This window comes from Cetorhinus maximus, chromosome 27 (genome assembly GCF_964194155.1).
Source record: "Cetorhinus maximus chromosome 27, sCetMax3.hap1.1, whole genome shotgun sequence".
In the NCBI taxonomy this organism is placed as follows: domain Eukaryota; kingdom Metazoa; phylum Chordata; class Chondrichthyes; order Lamniformes; family Cetorhinidae; genus Cetorhinus; species Cetorhinus maximus.
In genome coordinates this window covers 3,104,795-3,121,023 of record NC_135905.1, presented here as the reverse complement: position 1 = coordinate 3,121,023, position 16,229 = coordinate 3,104,795, and the positions used below count along the sequence as shown (strand labels likewise).

Here is a 16,229-nt window from a genome sequence, read left to right as displayed (position 1 = left end):
CCCTTTTTAAATAATGGGGTTACATTTGCCACCCTCCAGTCTGCTGGGATTGTTCCAGAATCTGCAGAACTTTGTTTCTACTTAGCTCCACCCAGACTGATTCTACACCTAGATTTTCTGAGCCAATATCCTCTCTCACTATCGCACTGATTTCATCCATAACTAACAACCCCACCTCCTTTTCCTTTTTGTCCATCCTAAATATCAAGTACCCTTGGATATTCAGTTCCCAGCCTTGGTCACCCTGCAGCCATGTCTCTGTAATAGCGATTATATCAAACCAGTTTACATCTACTTGTGCTGTTAATTTGTCTACCTCATATCCTCCGCGCATTCATATCCAGTGCCTTTAGACTTGTCTTTTTACACATCATTTCTTGTACTATGGCCCTATTTGCTGCTATCCCTTGTTTCCTCTGCCTTCCACTTTTGCTTTTTACTTTTCTGTCTTTCATTCCTATCTTTGTTTTCCTCTCTTGTGTCTCCCTGCTCAGATTCCCATCCCCCGGCCACTCTAGTTTAAACCCTCCCCCACAGCACTAGTGAATACCCCCGCGAGGATATTGGTCCCAGTCCTGCTGGGGTGCAACCCGTCCAGCTTCTACAGATCCCATCTTCCCCAGGATCGGTCCCAGTGCCTCAGGAATCTAAATCCCTCCCTCCTGCACCAGCTCTCCAACCACACATTCACCTGGTCTATTCCCCTATTCCTGATCTCGCTAGGACGTGGCACTGGGAGTAATCCTGAGATTATTACCTTTGAAGTCCTGCTTTTTAATTTATTTCCTAGCTCCCTCTCAGGATTTTATCCCTCTTTTTACCTATGTCGTTTGTACTGATATGGACCATGGACTTTGGCTGTTCACCCTCCCCCTTCAGAATGCCCTGTAGCTGCTCAGTGACATCTTTGACCCTGGCACTAGGGAGGCAACATACCATCCTGGTGTCACATCTGCGGATGCAGAAACGTCTATCTGTTCCCATTATGATAGAATCCCCTATCACTATTGCCCTCCCACTCCTTTTCTTCCCCTCCCCCGTGTAACTGAGCCACTCATGGTGCCATGGACTTGGCTCTTGCTGCATTCCCCTGAGAAACCATCTCTCCCAGCAATATCCAAAATGGAAAATCTGTTAGAGAGAGAGATGGACCCAGGGGACTCCTGCACTACCCACCTATTACCTTTACTCTGTCTGGTGGACACCCATCCCCATTCTGCCTGTGCACTCTTTACCTGCGGTGTGTCCACCTCACTGTATGTGCTATCCATGAATATCTTAGCCCTGCAGATGGTCCACAGTGACTCCAGTCACTGCTCCTGATCTGAAACACCGATTTCAAGTAGCAGCAGCTGGAGATACTTCTTGCATAGGTGGTCACAATGGGCATTGGAAGTGTCCCTGACTTCCCACATTGCACAGGAGGAGCATTCCACATGTCTGAGCTGCCCTGCCATGATTTACCTTTAAATTACTCCCTTTACTTTAACTTCCTCTAGTTTAGAGAATATTAAGGACAGTAGGAATGCTCACCAAGTCCTACTTACCAAGGCCGCTGCTCTTCTTTCTGAGGAAAGGTAGAAAATGAAAGAATCATCTCCTTCCCTCTTCAGTGAACTCCCTCACTGACCAAACTCCAACTGAAGCACTTAAATGCAGCCCAAGACAGCACTCAGTGCAGACAAGGCAGCACTGTAGATGGCCTGCTTTTATGCTCCCTGAATCTAGCTTCTGTAAACCTGTTTAAGTCACTGTATCCAATTAGCTTGCTGCAAACAGCCCGAATGAGTCCTGTTTTAAAGCTGGACTAAAACTCACCTTCTCCCAGCCCAAAGAGCAACTTTTACTTAATTGCTTAATTAAAGAAAGACCAGACTGTAGATAGAAATTAACCCTTAAATTAAATTAGCCCTTAAAACTCCCTCACTCACCAAAGTCCAACTGAAGCACTCAAATGCAGCCCAAGACAAAAGCAGTACTGTAGATGGCATGCATTTATTCTCCCTGAAATCTTCTGTAAACCTGTTTAAGCCCATTATCCAATTAACTAGCTCCTGACCTACCACAGATGTTTGCAGATGTGTAAAGTGTTTCTTTCAATTTGATACAACCCTTAACTTCTTTATTCAGCCACAGATGATGCATCTTTCTCAAAGAATCTTTCTTTCTCACTGGGATAAATCTTTTCTGAGTGTTATTAAATACCTCCTTAAAAATCTGCCACTGCATCTCTACTGTCATACCTTTTAACCTCAGTTCCCTCTTCGCTTTAGCTAGCTCTGCTTTCCTTATAATGGCCTTTATTCTGGTTTAAAACACTATTCGTAGATCCACACTTCACCCCCTCAAACTGAACATGAAATTATATCATGTTACGATCACTATCACCTGGGGGCCCCTTCACCATGAGCTTATTGATTATCCTGTCTCATTGCACACTACTAGGTCTAGGATAGCCTGTTCCCTGGTTGGTTCTAGAATATACTGCTCTAAGAAATTGTCCTGAATATGAACTAATTTTCCAGGCTACCTTTGACAATCTGATTGATCCAATCTATATGTAGATTAAAATCACCCATGATCATTGCAGTACCTTTCTTACATGCCCCATTTATTTCTTCCTGTATTCTTTGTCCTACTGTGTAACCACTGTTAAGGGGCTATAAACTACTCCCACAAGTGACCGCTCACCTTTCCAATTCCTTATGTCCACCCAGACTGATTCTAGCTCTTGCTCATTTGAGCTAAGGTCATCTCTCACTACTGCACTAATGACATCCCTAATTAACAGAGCTACCCCACCACCTTTTCCTAGCTCCCTATCTTTTTGAAAGGTCAAATACCCTACAATATTCAGGTCCCAGCCTTGGTCACCCTGCAACCATGTCTCTGTGATGGCTGTCAGGTCATACATTTTTATTTCCATCTGTGCTATTGGTTATGAATGCTGCGTGTATTCAGATACAGAGCCTTTTACTCTGTCTTTTTACCATTTTTGAAATCTCCAGCCTTATCGGCTGGTGCGCTCTTGAGTTTGTACTCTCCATCCCTTCCTGCTATACTCTGGTCATCATTACCCAAATCACTACCCTGCCCTATTACCTCATTGCCTCCCTTTGATTTACTACATCTCCTCTCACATGATCCCTTCTCCCCAATATTTAGTTTAAAGCCCTTTCTACTGCGCTAGTTATACAATTCACCAGAACACTGGTCTCAGCACGATTCAGATGAAGCCTGTCCCAACGGTACAGCTCACACTTTCTCCATTACTGGTGCCAGTGCCCCATGAACCGAAACCAATTTCTCCCACACCAATCTCTGAGCCACGCCTTTATCTCTAATCTTATTTACCTTTTGCCAATTTTCTCGTGGCTCAGGTGACAATCCAGAGATTGAACCTTTCAGATTCTGCTTTTCATTTAGCCCCCAGCTGCTCATTATCTCTACACAGAACCTCATTCCTAGTCCTAGCTATGTCGTTGGTACCAACATGGACCACGACAACTGGATCCACCTCTTCCACTGCAAGTTTCTCTCCAGCCTTGAGCAGATGTCCCGAACCCTGGCACCGGACAGGCAGATTAGCCGCCTGGACTCACGCTCTTGATTGCAGAGAACTGTTTCAACCCCGCCGACTGTACTGTCCACTACTACCACTACATTGCTATTAACTACTCCACTTGAGTAGCTTCCTGTACCATGGTACCATAGTCAGTTCGCTCATCAACTCCCCAGCCTCTGCTTATGTCCCCACAAGACACAAGAACCTCGAACCTATTGGACAATTGCAAGGGCTGAGGCACCTCCACTTCTACCTACCTGATTCCCTTACCTGTTTCACTGGCAATCACACCCTCCTGACCTTGACCACTGACCAAATCAGAAGACCCTAGCCTATGGGATGTGACTGCCTACTGCCAGGTAGTTTTCCCTCTCCTTGATGCATCTGCAGCTCAGCCTCCAGCTCAGCGACTCTGAGTCAAAGTTCCTCAAGCTGCAGACGCTCACGGCAGATGTGTTTGCTCTGGACCACACTGGTACCCATGATACCAACATTCTGCAGTTGCAACACATCACCTGCCCTGCCATCTTTATCATGTTTTAACGAATTGTTATTTTCTTAATTAATTTTTAATTAATAAAGCCTACAACTCTCAATGAACTTTACTATAACTAGTAAACCTTACTACTACTAATAAAACCTTACAATTACTGCTGATAGATAAATGAGCAAAACACTCACCAGCCAATCACTTACCTGCTCCTCTCTTCCCTCATTGCACTAAATCCTTTTACTCACCAAATTCGCAAGTTCAGACACTCTGACCAGTTACAATCAGTTCCTTTGGGAGTTTTCTGAATGAAGCTTCTGGGTTTTCCCAGCTACTGGCCCCAGTGAATGTTGGAATGTGTACTTGGGCTGCAGAGATCTACATGAGATCCATAGGTTGACAAGTGATGATATAAGAATGAGTCTGGGACAGTGCACAAGCAGCCGTAGGTTTACAGAGCTGCAATCACAGCCCTGTATCAATGGGACCTGTAAATGGTCCACATGAACAGACAGGGACCCGCACATCCTGACCATAAATCGTAGGTACCGCTCTCTATCTAACACTGAGGAGATGAATGGGACTGATTGTCATTGATTTTATGTGACCCCAACTAAGTGACCATTTTGTTTGAAATGGTTCAGGAACCCAGAGAGCCATATTTAAACAAGCCATGAGGCACTGGGAGAAGTTCACCTGTGTGACATTTGTGGAGCGAACCAACGAGGAAAGTTTCATCGTTTTCACTTATAGGCCATGTGGGTAAGTGTATTCGGTTTGAAGGATTAGAAACTCAGATTTTAATGAGCAGTAAGTTTCATATTTCAAGATGTTACAACATAGCTGAGGGACAGTACCATAGTGGGAATGTTACTAGACTAGTCATCCTAACGGACTACGCAATTACTCTGGAGAAATGTGTTCAAATCCCATCACAGCAATTTAAATTCAGTTAGTAGGTAAATCTACTAAAAGGCTAGTATCAGTATAACTATCGGGTTATTGTAAAAATTCACTAATGTTCTTTAGGGAAGGAAATTTGCCTCCCTTAAGCAGTCTGGCCTACATGAGACTCCGGACTCGTTTTCCCCTCTGAAATAGCCTAGGAAGCCACTCAGTTAAGGGGAATCAGGCAGTAAGTGCTGGCCTTCTATCTGTCCCCAGCATTAAGAAAGATGGGTCTGGCCACAGAAAGCCCCGTTCAGTTGGACTGTGCGGTACCACCTGTCCCTCGTGGAGAACGTTATGGAGCAAAACACCTTTGACCACAAGTCCATCAGGCAGTGGTCTGCACATAATGTCCTCGAGGCCCTGTGGGAAAAGAAGATGGTGGATCCTGTCAGATGGTTCCCTGAGCAGATTGTCAAAGTCATTTGGCAGAATGCCTCATTGCCAGAATTTTCAAACCAAGACATACCTTGGCTGGTGGTGAGATGGGTGCTCACTGTCAGATCCTTCCTGCATGCTCAGACTCTCACCCCGTTGCATACTGCCCTCAAGGCACCTGTTGTTCACCTCCCTCTGGAATGTGCCTTTGTAAAGCCTTGGTTCAAACATGGACAAAAGAGCTGAACTCCCGAGGTGAGGTGAGGTGAGAGTGACTGCCCTTGACATCAAGGCAGCATTTGACCGAATGTGGTATCAAGGAGCCCTAGAAAAACTGGAGTCAATGGGAATCAGGGAGAAAACTCTCCACTGGTTGGAGTCATACCTAGCACAAAGGAAGATGGTTGTGGTTGTTGGAGGTCAATCATCTCAGCTCCAGGACATCACTGCAGGAGTTCCTCAGAGTAGTGTCCTTGGCCCAACCATCTTCAGCTGCTTCATCAATGACCTTCCTTCCATCATAAAGTCAGAAGTGGGGATGTTCGCTGATGATTCCCAATGTTCAGCACCATTCGCGACTCCTCAGATACTGAAGCAGTCCATGTGCAAATACAGCAAGACGTGGACAATATCCAGGCTTGGGCTGACAAGTGGCAAGTAACATTTGTGCTAAGTGCCAGGCAATGACCATCTCCAACAAGAGAGAATCCAACCATCGCCCCTTGATGTTCAATGGCATTATCATCACTGAATCTTCCACTATCAACATCCTGGGGGTTACCATTGACCAGAAACTGAATTGGACGAGCCATATAAATACTGTGACTACAAGAGCAGGTCAGATGCTAGGAATCCTGCGGTGAGTAACTCACCTCCTGACTCCCCAAAGCCTGTCCACCATCTACAAGGCACAAGTCAGGAGTGTGATAGAATACTCTCCACTTGCCTGGATGAGTGCAGCTCCTACTCAAGAAACTTGACACCATCCAGGACAAAGCAGCCCACTTGATTGGCATCACATCCACAAACATTCACTCCCTCCACCACCGACGCACAGTAGCAGCAGTGTGTACCATCTACAAGATGCACTGCAGGAATTCACCAAAGGTCCTTAGACACCATTTTACAAACCCACGACAACCACCACCTAGAAGGACGAGGGCAGCAGACACATGGGAACACCACCACCTGGAAGTTCCCCTCCAAGCCACTCACTATCCTGACTTGGAAATATATCGGCCGTTCCTTCACTGTCACTGGGTCAAAATCCTGGAACTCCCTCCCTAACAGCACTGTGGGTGTACCTACACCACGTGGACTGCAGCGGTTCAAGAAGGCTGCTCACCACCACCTTCTCAAGGGCAACTAGGGATGGGCAATAAATGCTGGCCCAGCCAGCGATGCCCACATCCCGCAAATGAATTTTTTTAAAAAGCAGGTTTGGAAAGAGATGCAGTGGCTTTTGTTGAGGCCCATCCCGAGCAGCTCTGTGACGGGGGACCCTGTGCTCTACGGGCTATTCCCAGGGACACACACCAAGACAAACATCAACTGCTGCTGGAGGGTCATCAACTCAGTGAAAGACAATCCTTGGAAGTTTTGGACAATCTGAACTTGTTGGTCTTCCAGTGCAAAGAGCTCTCTGTGACCGAGTGTTGCAGACTGGTACATCCCAAGGTCCAGGACCACGTGCTGAGGGACACACTAAAGCTCGGGGCAGCTGGTGAAATGGGGAAAGGCAGCTGTCAAACCTCAACCTGCCGTATTACACCAAGGGGCTGGAAACGGTGTAAAACCCTCTCGGGCTATATTACCCGTAATTAAACATCAGGTGTAATTACAGTTATATTGAGGCACTGCAGAGTGACACACACTTTATGGAAAGCACCTGAACAGGATTGCTCAATGTCCAATTTGAACAGTTATGGAATATAAGTTTACATATTTTTATGAATGAAGTATATTCTTGGGAAAAGAAATTAAATACTTGCTGTGCCAGTGATGCCCAAATCCCTTGAATTCAATAAAAAAAATACTTCAGGAAAACTCCCAGGATTCAAGGATACCTTGGCAGGGACTCCTTTGTACACGGAGACACCTTGCTTCATCTGCTTGGTTGTCCAGTTTTTAAAGCATTATCTCGGTCCTGTTAGTAACTCCACTCTGCAATGCCAGCACTTGAAGGATGTGAACTAGGCTGACACATCAGCAAAGCCCTGAGGGAGTGCTGCACTGTTCAAGATGCCATCTCATGGGAAGAAATGTTAAACCAAGGCTCCATTTGTCCTCTCAGGTGGACATAAAAGATCCCATGGCATTATTTTGAAGAGCAGGAGAGTTATCCTGGTGCCCTGGCCAATATTTACCCCTTAATCAACATCACAAAGACAGATCATCTGCTCACTATCCTATTGCAGTTTGTGGGAGTTTGCAAATGTACCACCCGGTTTCCGACAGTATAGCAGTGATTACGCTTGCAACTATTTCATTGGTTGTAATGGTGGCCGGCGGTTGTGAAAGGCACTATATAAATGCAAAGTCATCTTTTTTTGCTTTTCTGCTTGGGTAGCTTGAAAATTCCCATGACAGCCGTCTAAGAGCAGGGAGTCTCACTGTTGCCCTGGGCCACATTCCTCCCAGATTATATGGCCATTTACCTCATGTGCTGTCTGTGGGAGCTTTCTGTGTGTAAATTGGCTGTCACGTTTCCTACATTACAACAGTAACCACATTTCAGAAGGTACAAAGCACCTTGGGACATCCTGAGGTTGTGAAAATCACTATTTCAGTGCAGGTCGGGCTCTTACTTTCAGGAGGAGGGAGGGACACAGAGACACAGTGTGTAGTGTTGAGCTTGTTTCACAAGCTGACTGACGCTGTATTCTTACTGGTCTCCAGGTGCTGCTCATACGTTGGCCGTCGAGGAGGTGGACCCCAGGCCATTTCCATCGGCAAAAACTGTGATAAGTTTGGAATTGTCGTTCACGAGTTGGGACATGTGATCGGGTTCTGGCACGAACACACCCGGCCGGACAGAGACGCCCACGTCAGCATCATCAGAGAAAACATACAGCCAGGTAACGTGTCTCATCCTCCTGAAGACTGTGTGCAGGGCCGTCAGTGTAGAGAGCAGGGGCAAGCACATCTGGGGGAGGAGGGGGAAAAACATCCACACAGAGCCCCCGGAGGGAGCACATCTCAAGCTGCTTCAACAGGAGCGCTGGCAAATGCAATGACAACTTAACTGAACTACAAAAGGAGACCATTAGGACAGATGAACAAAAGCTTGGTCAAAGAGGTAGGTTTTAAGGGGCATTTTAAAGGAGGAGAGAGGCCGAGAGGTGGAGAGATTTCCAGAGTTAGGGCCTTGGCAGCTGAAGGCATGGCCGCCAATGGCAAAACTATTAAAACTGTGGGTGCTCAAGATGCCAGAGTTGGGGAAATGTAGAAACTTTGGAGGGTTGTAGGGGCTGGTTGTGAGGCCACCATTGGCTGCCCGGGCCCTAAGCTCTGGAATTCCCTCCCTACACCTCTCCACCTCTCTACCTCACTTTCCTCTTTAAAACACTCCTTAAAACCTACCTCTCTCACAGAATCACAGAATCACACTGTGCAGAAGAGGCCCTTCGGCCCATCAAGTCTGCACCGACACGTGAGAAACACCTGACCTACCTACCTAATCCCATTTACCAGCACTTGGCCCATAGCCTTGAATGTTATGACGTGCCAAGTGCTCATCCAGGTACTTTTTAAAGGATGTGAGGCAACCCGCCTCCACCACCCTCCCAGGCAGCGCATTCCATTTTGGGTCAAAACATTATTCCTCACATCCCCCCTAAACCTCCTGCCCCTCACCTTGAACTTGTGTCCCCTCATGACTGACCCTTCAACTAAGAGGAACAGCTGCTCCCTATCCACCCTGTCCATGCCCCTCATAATCTTGTACACCTTGATCAGGTCGCCCCTCAGTCTTCTCTGCTCCAACGAAAACAACCCAAGTCTATTCAACCTCTCTTCATAACTTAAATGTTTCATCCCAGGCAACATCCTGGTGAATCTCCTCTGCACCCCCTCCAGTGCAATCACATCCTTCCAATAATGTGGCGACCAGAACTGCACACAGTACTCCAGCTGTGGCCTCACCAAGGTTCTGTACAACTCCAACATGACCTCCCTACTTTTGTAATCTATGCCTTGATTGATAAAGGCAAGTGTCCCATATGCCTTTTTCACCACCCCACTAACATGCCCCTCTGCCTTCAGAGATTTATGGACACACACGCCAAGGCCCCTTTGTTCCTCAGAACTTCCTAGTGTCATGCCGTTCATTGAATACTTCCTTGTCAAATTACTCCTTCCAAAGTGTATCACCTCACACTTTTCAGGGTTAAATTCCATCTGCCACTTTGACCATCCCGTCTATATCTTCCTGTAGCCCAAGACACTTAACCTCACTGTTAACCACCCGGCCAATCTTTGTGTCATCCGCAACTTAATAATCCTAACCCCCACATAGTCATCTATGTTGTTTATATAAATGACGAAGCAAGCTTTTGGTCATCTGACCTCATATCACCTCATGTTGCTCAGTGTCACACTTTATTAATTTCTAATGTTCCTGTAAAGCGCCTTGGTATGTTTTATTATGTTAAAGGCATCACAAGTTGTCGAAGGCAGAGGTTACAATGATAGGGAGGGGCAAAAGCCATGGAGTGATTTGAAAACAAGAATCAGAATTTTAAAATCTCTAAACACCTCCTGCCATATACACAGCATCAACTGCATTACCCTCCTCAGCCCTTACACTTCTTTACTTGAGATCAATCAAGTTTGACAGACATAGTTTGCCTTTAAGAAATCCATGTGGACAGTCATTTGTTAAACAATGTCTTCCACATGACAATTCATGCTGCCCTACCACTGATGTTAGGCCTGTGGCTACCTGAATTATCTCCAGCTCTCTCTCTCTCTCATGACTTATGGAGACACCGGTCTTTGTTCCGGTTCCTCATATCGAAATCTGCCCTTCGAAAGTGCGGCTGGTTTTGATAACAGTGATTAGTAGCAACATTCTCTCTCTCCGGCAGGACTGAATAAAGGATAATACCCATGATACATTTCCAACTTTAGAAATAGCCCAGCATGCACTCTGATTTGAGTCACGCTTTCCAGTTCTATATTCTTTCACTTGTTTGCCAAATTCTGCTCTTTTACCAAGTTCATTCCTGTTTTCATCTCATGGCTCCCTGTTGAGTGTCATCCTGGGAGTTCTCGATCCACAGGCCTTGTCCGAGTGTGGACACCATAACATCCACATCTCGGGTTTCAATTCCATTCTTCTAGTTTTTTAAATTTATTCTTTCATGGGATGTGGGCATCACTGGCTGGGCCAGCATTTGTTGCCCATCCCTAATTGCCCCTTGAGAAGGTGGTGGTGAGCTGCCTCCTTGAACGGCTGCAACCCCAGTGGTGTAGGTACACCCACAGTGCTGTTAGCAAGGGGGTTCCAGGATTATGATCCAGGGACAGTGAAGGAACGGCGATAATAGTTCCAAGTCAGGATGGTGTCTCCCTCATAATCAGGTGCTAAAGTTCATATTGAAAAGTCCAAAATTCTTCCAGGCCAAATGAGTTAATCTCAGTCAAAAACAAAAACAAAAATACCTGGAAAAACTCAGCAGGTCTGGCAGCATCGGCGGAGTGGAACACAGTTAACGTTTCAATTCCGAATGACCCTTCAACAGAACTAAGTAAATTTTTACTTAATTCTGTTGAAGGATCATTCGGACTCGAAACGTTAACTTTGCTCTTCTCCGCAGATGCTGCCAGACCTGCTGAGTTTTTCCAGGTATTTTTGTTTTTGTTTTGGATTTCCAGCATCTGCAGTTTTTTGCTTTTATTTTATGAGTTAATCTCGGTGGTGGGTGACCGTGAGATTCAATGATCAGCCTCACTGTCACAGAGGGAATGGTAAAATGGGCCAGGGTTTCTGCTCTTGATTCACATTCAGTTGCTACTGGAGAGGAATCATGTGTGGATGTTGGATGAGCACAAGTCTAGGCTTAGTTGGAAGACCTTCGCCCTTTCCACGGCTCAACTGTTATTGAGATTTGAGTGGTAATGTTGTAATCTGCCCTTGGATAACGTACATAGAACACTCGTTCAGCCTTAGCTAGAGTATTGTGTACAGTTCTGGGCACCGCACTGTAGGAAGGATGTAAAGGCGCTGGGGAGAGTGTGGAAAGATTTATGAGAATGGTTCCAGGGATGAGGACCTTTGGTTATGATGTAAGATTGGAGAAGTTGGGACTATTTTCTTTAGAGATAAGAAGATTTGATAGAGTTATTCAAAATCGTGAGGGGCTTGGACAGAATAGATAAGGAGAAACTGTTCCCACTCATGAAAGGATTGAGAACGAGAGGGCACGGATCTAGGTAATTTGCTAAAGAAGCAAAAGTGAGATGAGGAAATCCTTTTTCACGCAGCCAGTGGTTAGGATCTGGATTGCTCTGATTGAGAGTGTGGTGGATGCAGGTTCAGTCGAGGCTTTCAAAAGGGAATTAGACTGTTATCTGAAAGGAAGAATGTGCAGGGTTACATGGAGAAGGGGATGTGGCATTAGGTGCATTGCTCATTTGGAGAGCTGGTGCAGACACGATGGGCTGAATGGCCTCCCTCTTTGCTGTAACAATTCTGTAATTCTGTGATTCCAAGCACAAAGCCTCACTAGTCAGCAATGTGGGTCACAGAATGGGCTGATAGTATTATGGTCTTAACCCAGCCCCAGAGTAGGTTACCGAATGGCCCTATAGTGTGATAGCTCCATCCCCATTCCCAGTACAAGGTCACCAACAGTTTCCACTTTCCAGTTGGCTCCTCACCCCATCAGGTCAGGTTGCCTCCCGCCAGTGCCATTTTGAAAGGGGCCTCTCCCCAGGTGTCCAAAACACTTGACTGATTTCGGTCGGCCCCTTTAAAATGGAAATGGGGGTCCTGGGATGTAAATGGGGATCATTGGTGGGAAATGGTCAGTCAGCTGGGTGGTTGGGAGATTACTGAGGGGTCGCTGAGGGAGAGGGATGGAGACTGGAAGCAGCCGGGCTTTGAAGAGTGGAGTGCGGTTGCAGCCAGGGCACCTGCTGCTGAATATGGAGCCACCAATCTCAGTGAGAAACAGAAACATTGAGTATTCCCAGGAGTCAGAGCTGAGGGGACAATGAAGTTTATTTCAGACAGGAACAGCCCAGAGCGGAGTGAGTTTGATGAAAGTGTCCAATGCATCTTGAAGCAACCTTTGCCTCTGTTTGTGTCTCTCAAACGCACGAAACATGAAGTATCTATAAAATCTAGTGGATTCTCAAAAACCTTTTGGGCCACATCCTACTAAAAATCTCTTAACTTGGAACACAAAATTCTCTCTTCTCATCATGCTGCATTGGTTTGTCAATCTCTCCTTCCCTTTTGCCTGCCTCTTCCTCCTAGCCCTCTATTCCTGTCGTCTTTTCCTTCTGTGCCATTCTGTCTCTCCATGTCTCACTTGTGTGCTCTCTTCTTCCAATAGGGAAAGTCTCAGAACCGGGGTGGGGGGAAGGGGAGGGGAGGGGGGATTGAGCACAGATTGGGATGTACGTGGAGGAACCACATTGGAGCTCAGTTTCTCCAAACCCCACTCCTTTTCCCGCCTGCCAAATTCTCACGGGCTCTTGCTGTGCACTGTGCATGAAGCGGCAGAAGGACTTGGACAGATTTCTGAGAATGGACTGCTGAAGGAATCAGTACATTAACCAGCCGGGTCAAACCAGATCAGCGCAGGGAGTCGGGGAATGGTTTGGGTTGGGCTGAATCTGGTCAGTAAACTAAGAGTGAAGGCGAGGGATGGATGTTGTTGAAATGGAGAAGGTGGGGCTTGTGGTGATGGATGTGTGTTACAGTTAATTGGTAGGAATGAAATCCAAACGCAGTTATTGAAAGTCTAAATCTCAGGCTTCAAGAAAGGAGTAGGCTGGTCTGCCTGAGGACATGTGCTCCATGGATTTACCACACTGTACAAACCACACCATGAGTAAGAATTAATGCCTTACTCTCAATTATTACATTTTTAATGAATTTGTCCCATTACTTGCACTGATAAATTGTCAAATTTGGTGAAATTGCAAAATGGCTGCTTCCCAAAATTATCTCAACATTTGATTGGTCAACTCCTGTTACTTGTCAGTTTAGATTGGTTAGGACAGTTGAATGAAGTGCTTGCTCATTTGTTCCTCATGGACAATGACCAACATTATCAAACTGCTGGCCAATCAGATATCTGCTGTGCCACTGTTGGTTGTGGAAAGTGAGACTCAATAGCCAAGGCCTTAAACTTAGACTTCTTCAAAAGCTGTGAGAGCAGTTCTCAGCGATGCCTTCCCCGGTTGCATAGTAATGCTGATTCTTCTTGTGCCACAGGGCAGGAGTATAACTTCCTGAAGATGGAGCCTGCAGAAGTGAATTCCTTGGGAGAGACATATGATTTTGACAGCATTATGCATTATGCTCGGAACACCTTCTCCAGGTTGGACTTCAAGGTTACGTCGATTTTGTTCTTCACACTTTCTGTACATGGTAACAAGCGCTCATGGAATTACCAGTGCTACCAAACTGGGAGTGTCACCGTTACTGAGTCTCTTTTGCATGTTCCTCTCTCCTCTGGTCTGATTCCCAGTTTTTCTGGTTCTTTGGAAGCCTCAGCCTGTTGGGATGGGATTGAAATTTTGGGTTGGAATCCCATGAAAGAAAACTTGGGATGGGAGCTGAGGAGATAGCCTTCCCAAGGGATTTTGAGTGTCCAATTGAGGCTGATATTTCAAGTGCCCAATATTCCAGGTCAATATCCTTCTGATGTGGGATGAAACTGGGGCTTCTTTTGCCTCCTCTGTCCGTCCAGCTGGGTGTAAAGTATCCTGAGGCACTGCTGAAGGACGAACAGGGTGTTCCTCCTGTGTCTTGACCAACATCACCAAAAACAGACAAACACTGACATCAGCCTGCTCATTACTGCCTATGGGATCTCACACTGCTGTGTATAGATTATAAGGAATATGATCAGGAGTTGGCCATTTGGCCCCTTGAGCCTGCTCTGTCATTCAATTAGATCGTGGCCAATCTGATTCTGGTCTTAACTCCATTTTCCTGTCTGCACCCCCATGATCCTCGACTCCCTTATAGATCAAAATTCCATCTCACTCAGCCTTGAATCTATTCAGTGACCCAGGGCGGGATTTTCCCTGCTCGCTGGTGTTGGGCGTGTTCGGTGGTGTGAGCGGACAAAATGGCGAAAAGGCCAAAAATCGGTTTCATGACATTGTGAACCCAGTTTGTGATCGTCTGCTCAGCCTGTCAGCGGCTGCATTTCCCGCTGTCAGACATGAGGAACTTCAGTGTAATACATCTGCATAACTATCGTTATTAGCACCAGGATCATTCCCCCCCCGCTGGAACATCCCAGCACATCAGCGGCAGTTTCCCAGCAGCATTTATAAGGCCTGCACCTGGTGAGCTGCACCCTCGAGGGGAACTCGGAGGTGAGTGCACAGTAAACGTTGCGCAGTGCTGGTGAGGGTCACCTGTTGGACCTCAAGGTTGAGGGGCAGCGAGGTCAGGCGAGGGCACAGGCAAGTCGCTTTCTCCCAGCTGGCTGGCAGTGTGGAGCCCGGGCAAGGGCTGCCCTGCGGTTGAGGTGAGTTGGGGTGATGAGGGCTGCCCTGCAGCACGTGGGGGGTGTGGGAGAGGGAAGCGGCCACACATTCGAGACACCTTGTATAAAGTGACCATTCATCTGGAGCTGAGACAGTTCAGACGCAGCCACATTAACATGACTGGAGTCGGGCCTCTAGCTTATCTGCCCAGTCAGCAACACAGAGGCATCAAAGTGCCACCAAATGCTCCAGAGCTTTTCACCCCTCGGGCACAGACTGCAAACTAATGAGTGTTTTAGTGGCCTGCAGAACAGTTGGACGACTGGGTACGTTGTACAATCTCCTTGCTAAAACTGCCCATGGAGCAGTCACTGGTGGAGACACTCACAGCCCCTGTGCAATGTCAGCATCCCGGTTTGGGCCAGTCTCCCCCATGGTTCAAGCTAACAGGGCAGCCTTGCAGTGCGGGTTAGGAGAATGCCTGTACCTGAGCTGAGAGCACAGCCTGCAGTCCAATGGGCAAAGCTGCTGCCAATCGGTCAGGTGGAGAGGGGCGGAGGTGAGTGGGGTTTCGGGCAGCCATGCAGCGCACTAAACCCTGGATATCCAAGTGGTGGCCAGCACTCTCCGGGATGTGTTACAGGGTCTTCAGACTTAACAAAAAGAGGTTCCTAGTACACCCCTTGCTAACCCACGCGTCTCTCTCTTTCATCCTGCAGGAGGAGAACATCAGGACCATGGGAGCCTGGCGAACTAGCTGTGTGCCTCATGGCTGCGGCTTCCACACACGCTGTCGAACAGCCACAGTCACTGGTCAGCGCCGAGCTAGACCCAGGGTCTACAGACACCGCCTTTCATTCCTGCAGATGACCAAGAACCAGTGTCGCTGAAGACTGCGCATGTCCAGGGAACTGGTCAGTAACATCCACCACCTGCTGCAGGATTTGGTGCCACGGGGACATGGAGGGCATCCACTGCCAGTGGCTGTGAAAGTGACAGCGGTGCTCGATTTTTACACCAGTGGCTCCTTCCAGGGCTCCACAGGTGACCCCTGTGGGGTATCACAAGCCTCCACCCACAAATGCACCCATGAGGTCACGGATACCATCTTCGTGAGGGAACACAACTTTATGCATTTCACCCGGGACCAAGAGAGCCGGGATGTAAGAG

General features: G+C 47.1%; 1 protein-coding gene across 1 annotated transcript in view; it reads left to right on the top strand.

Moving 5' to 3' along the window:
- The window catches only part of LOC144668481 (tolloid-like protein 2), a 177,359-nt gene that overhangs the window by 44,856 nt on the left and 116,274 nt on the right, over nucleotides 1-16,229 (top strand). The window contains exons 5-7 of the mRNA XM_078530514.1: nucleotides 4,700-4,817; nucleotides 8,280-8,458; nucleotides 13,831-13,936. Of these exons, the coding sequence (XP_078386640.1) occupies nucleotides 4,700-4,817; nucleotides 8,280-8,458; nucleotides 13,831-13,936 (403 nt within the window). The remainder of the gene's footprint in view (nucleotides 1-4,699; nucleotides 4,818-8,279; nucleotides 8,459-13,830; nucleotides 13,937-16,229) is intronic.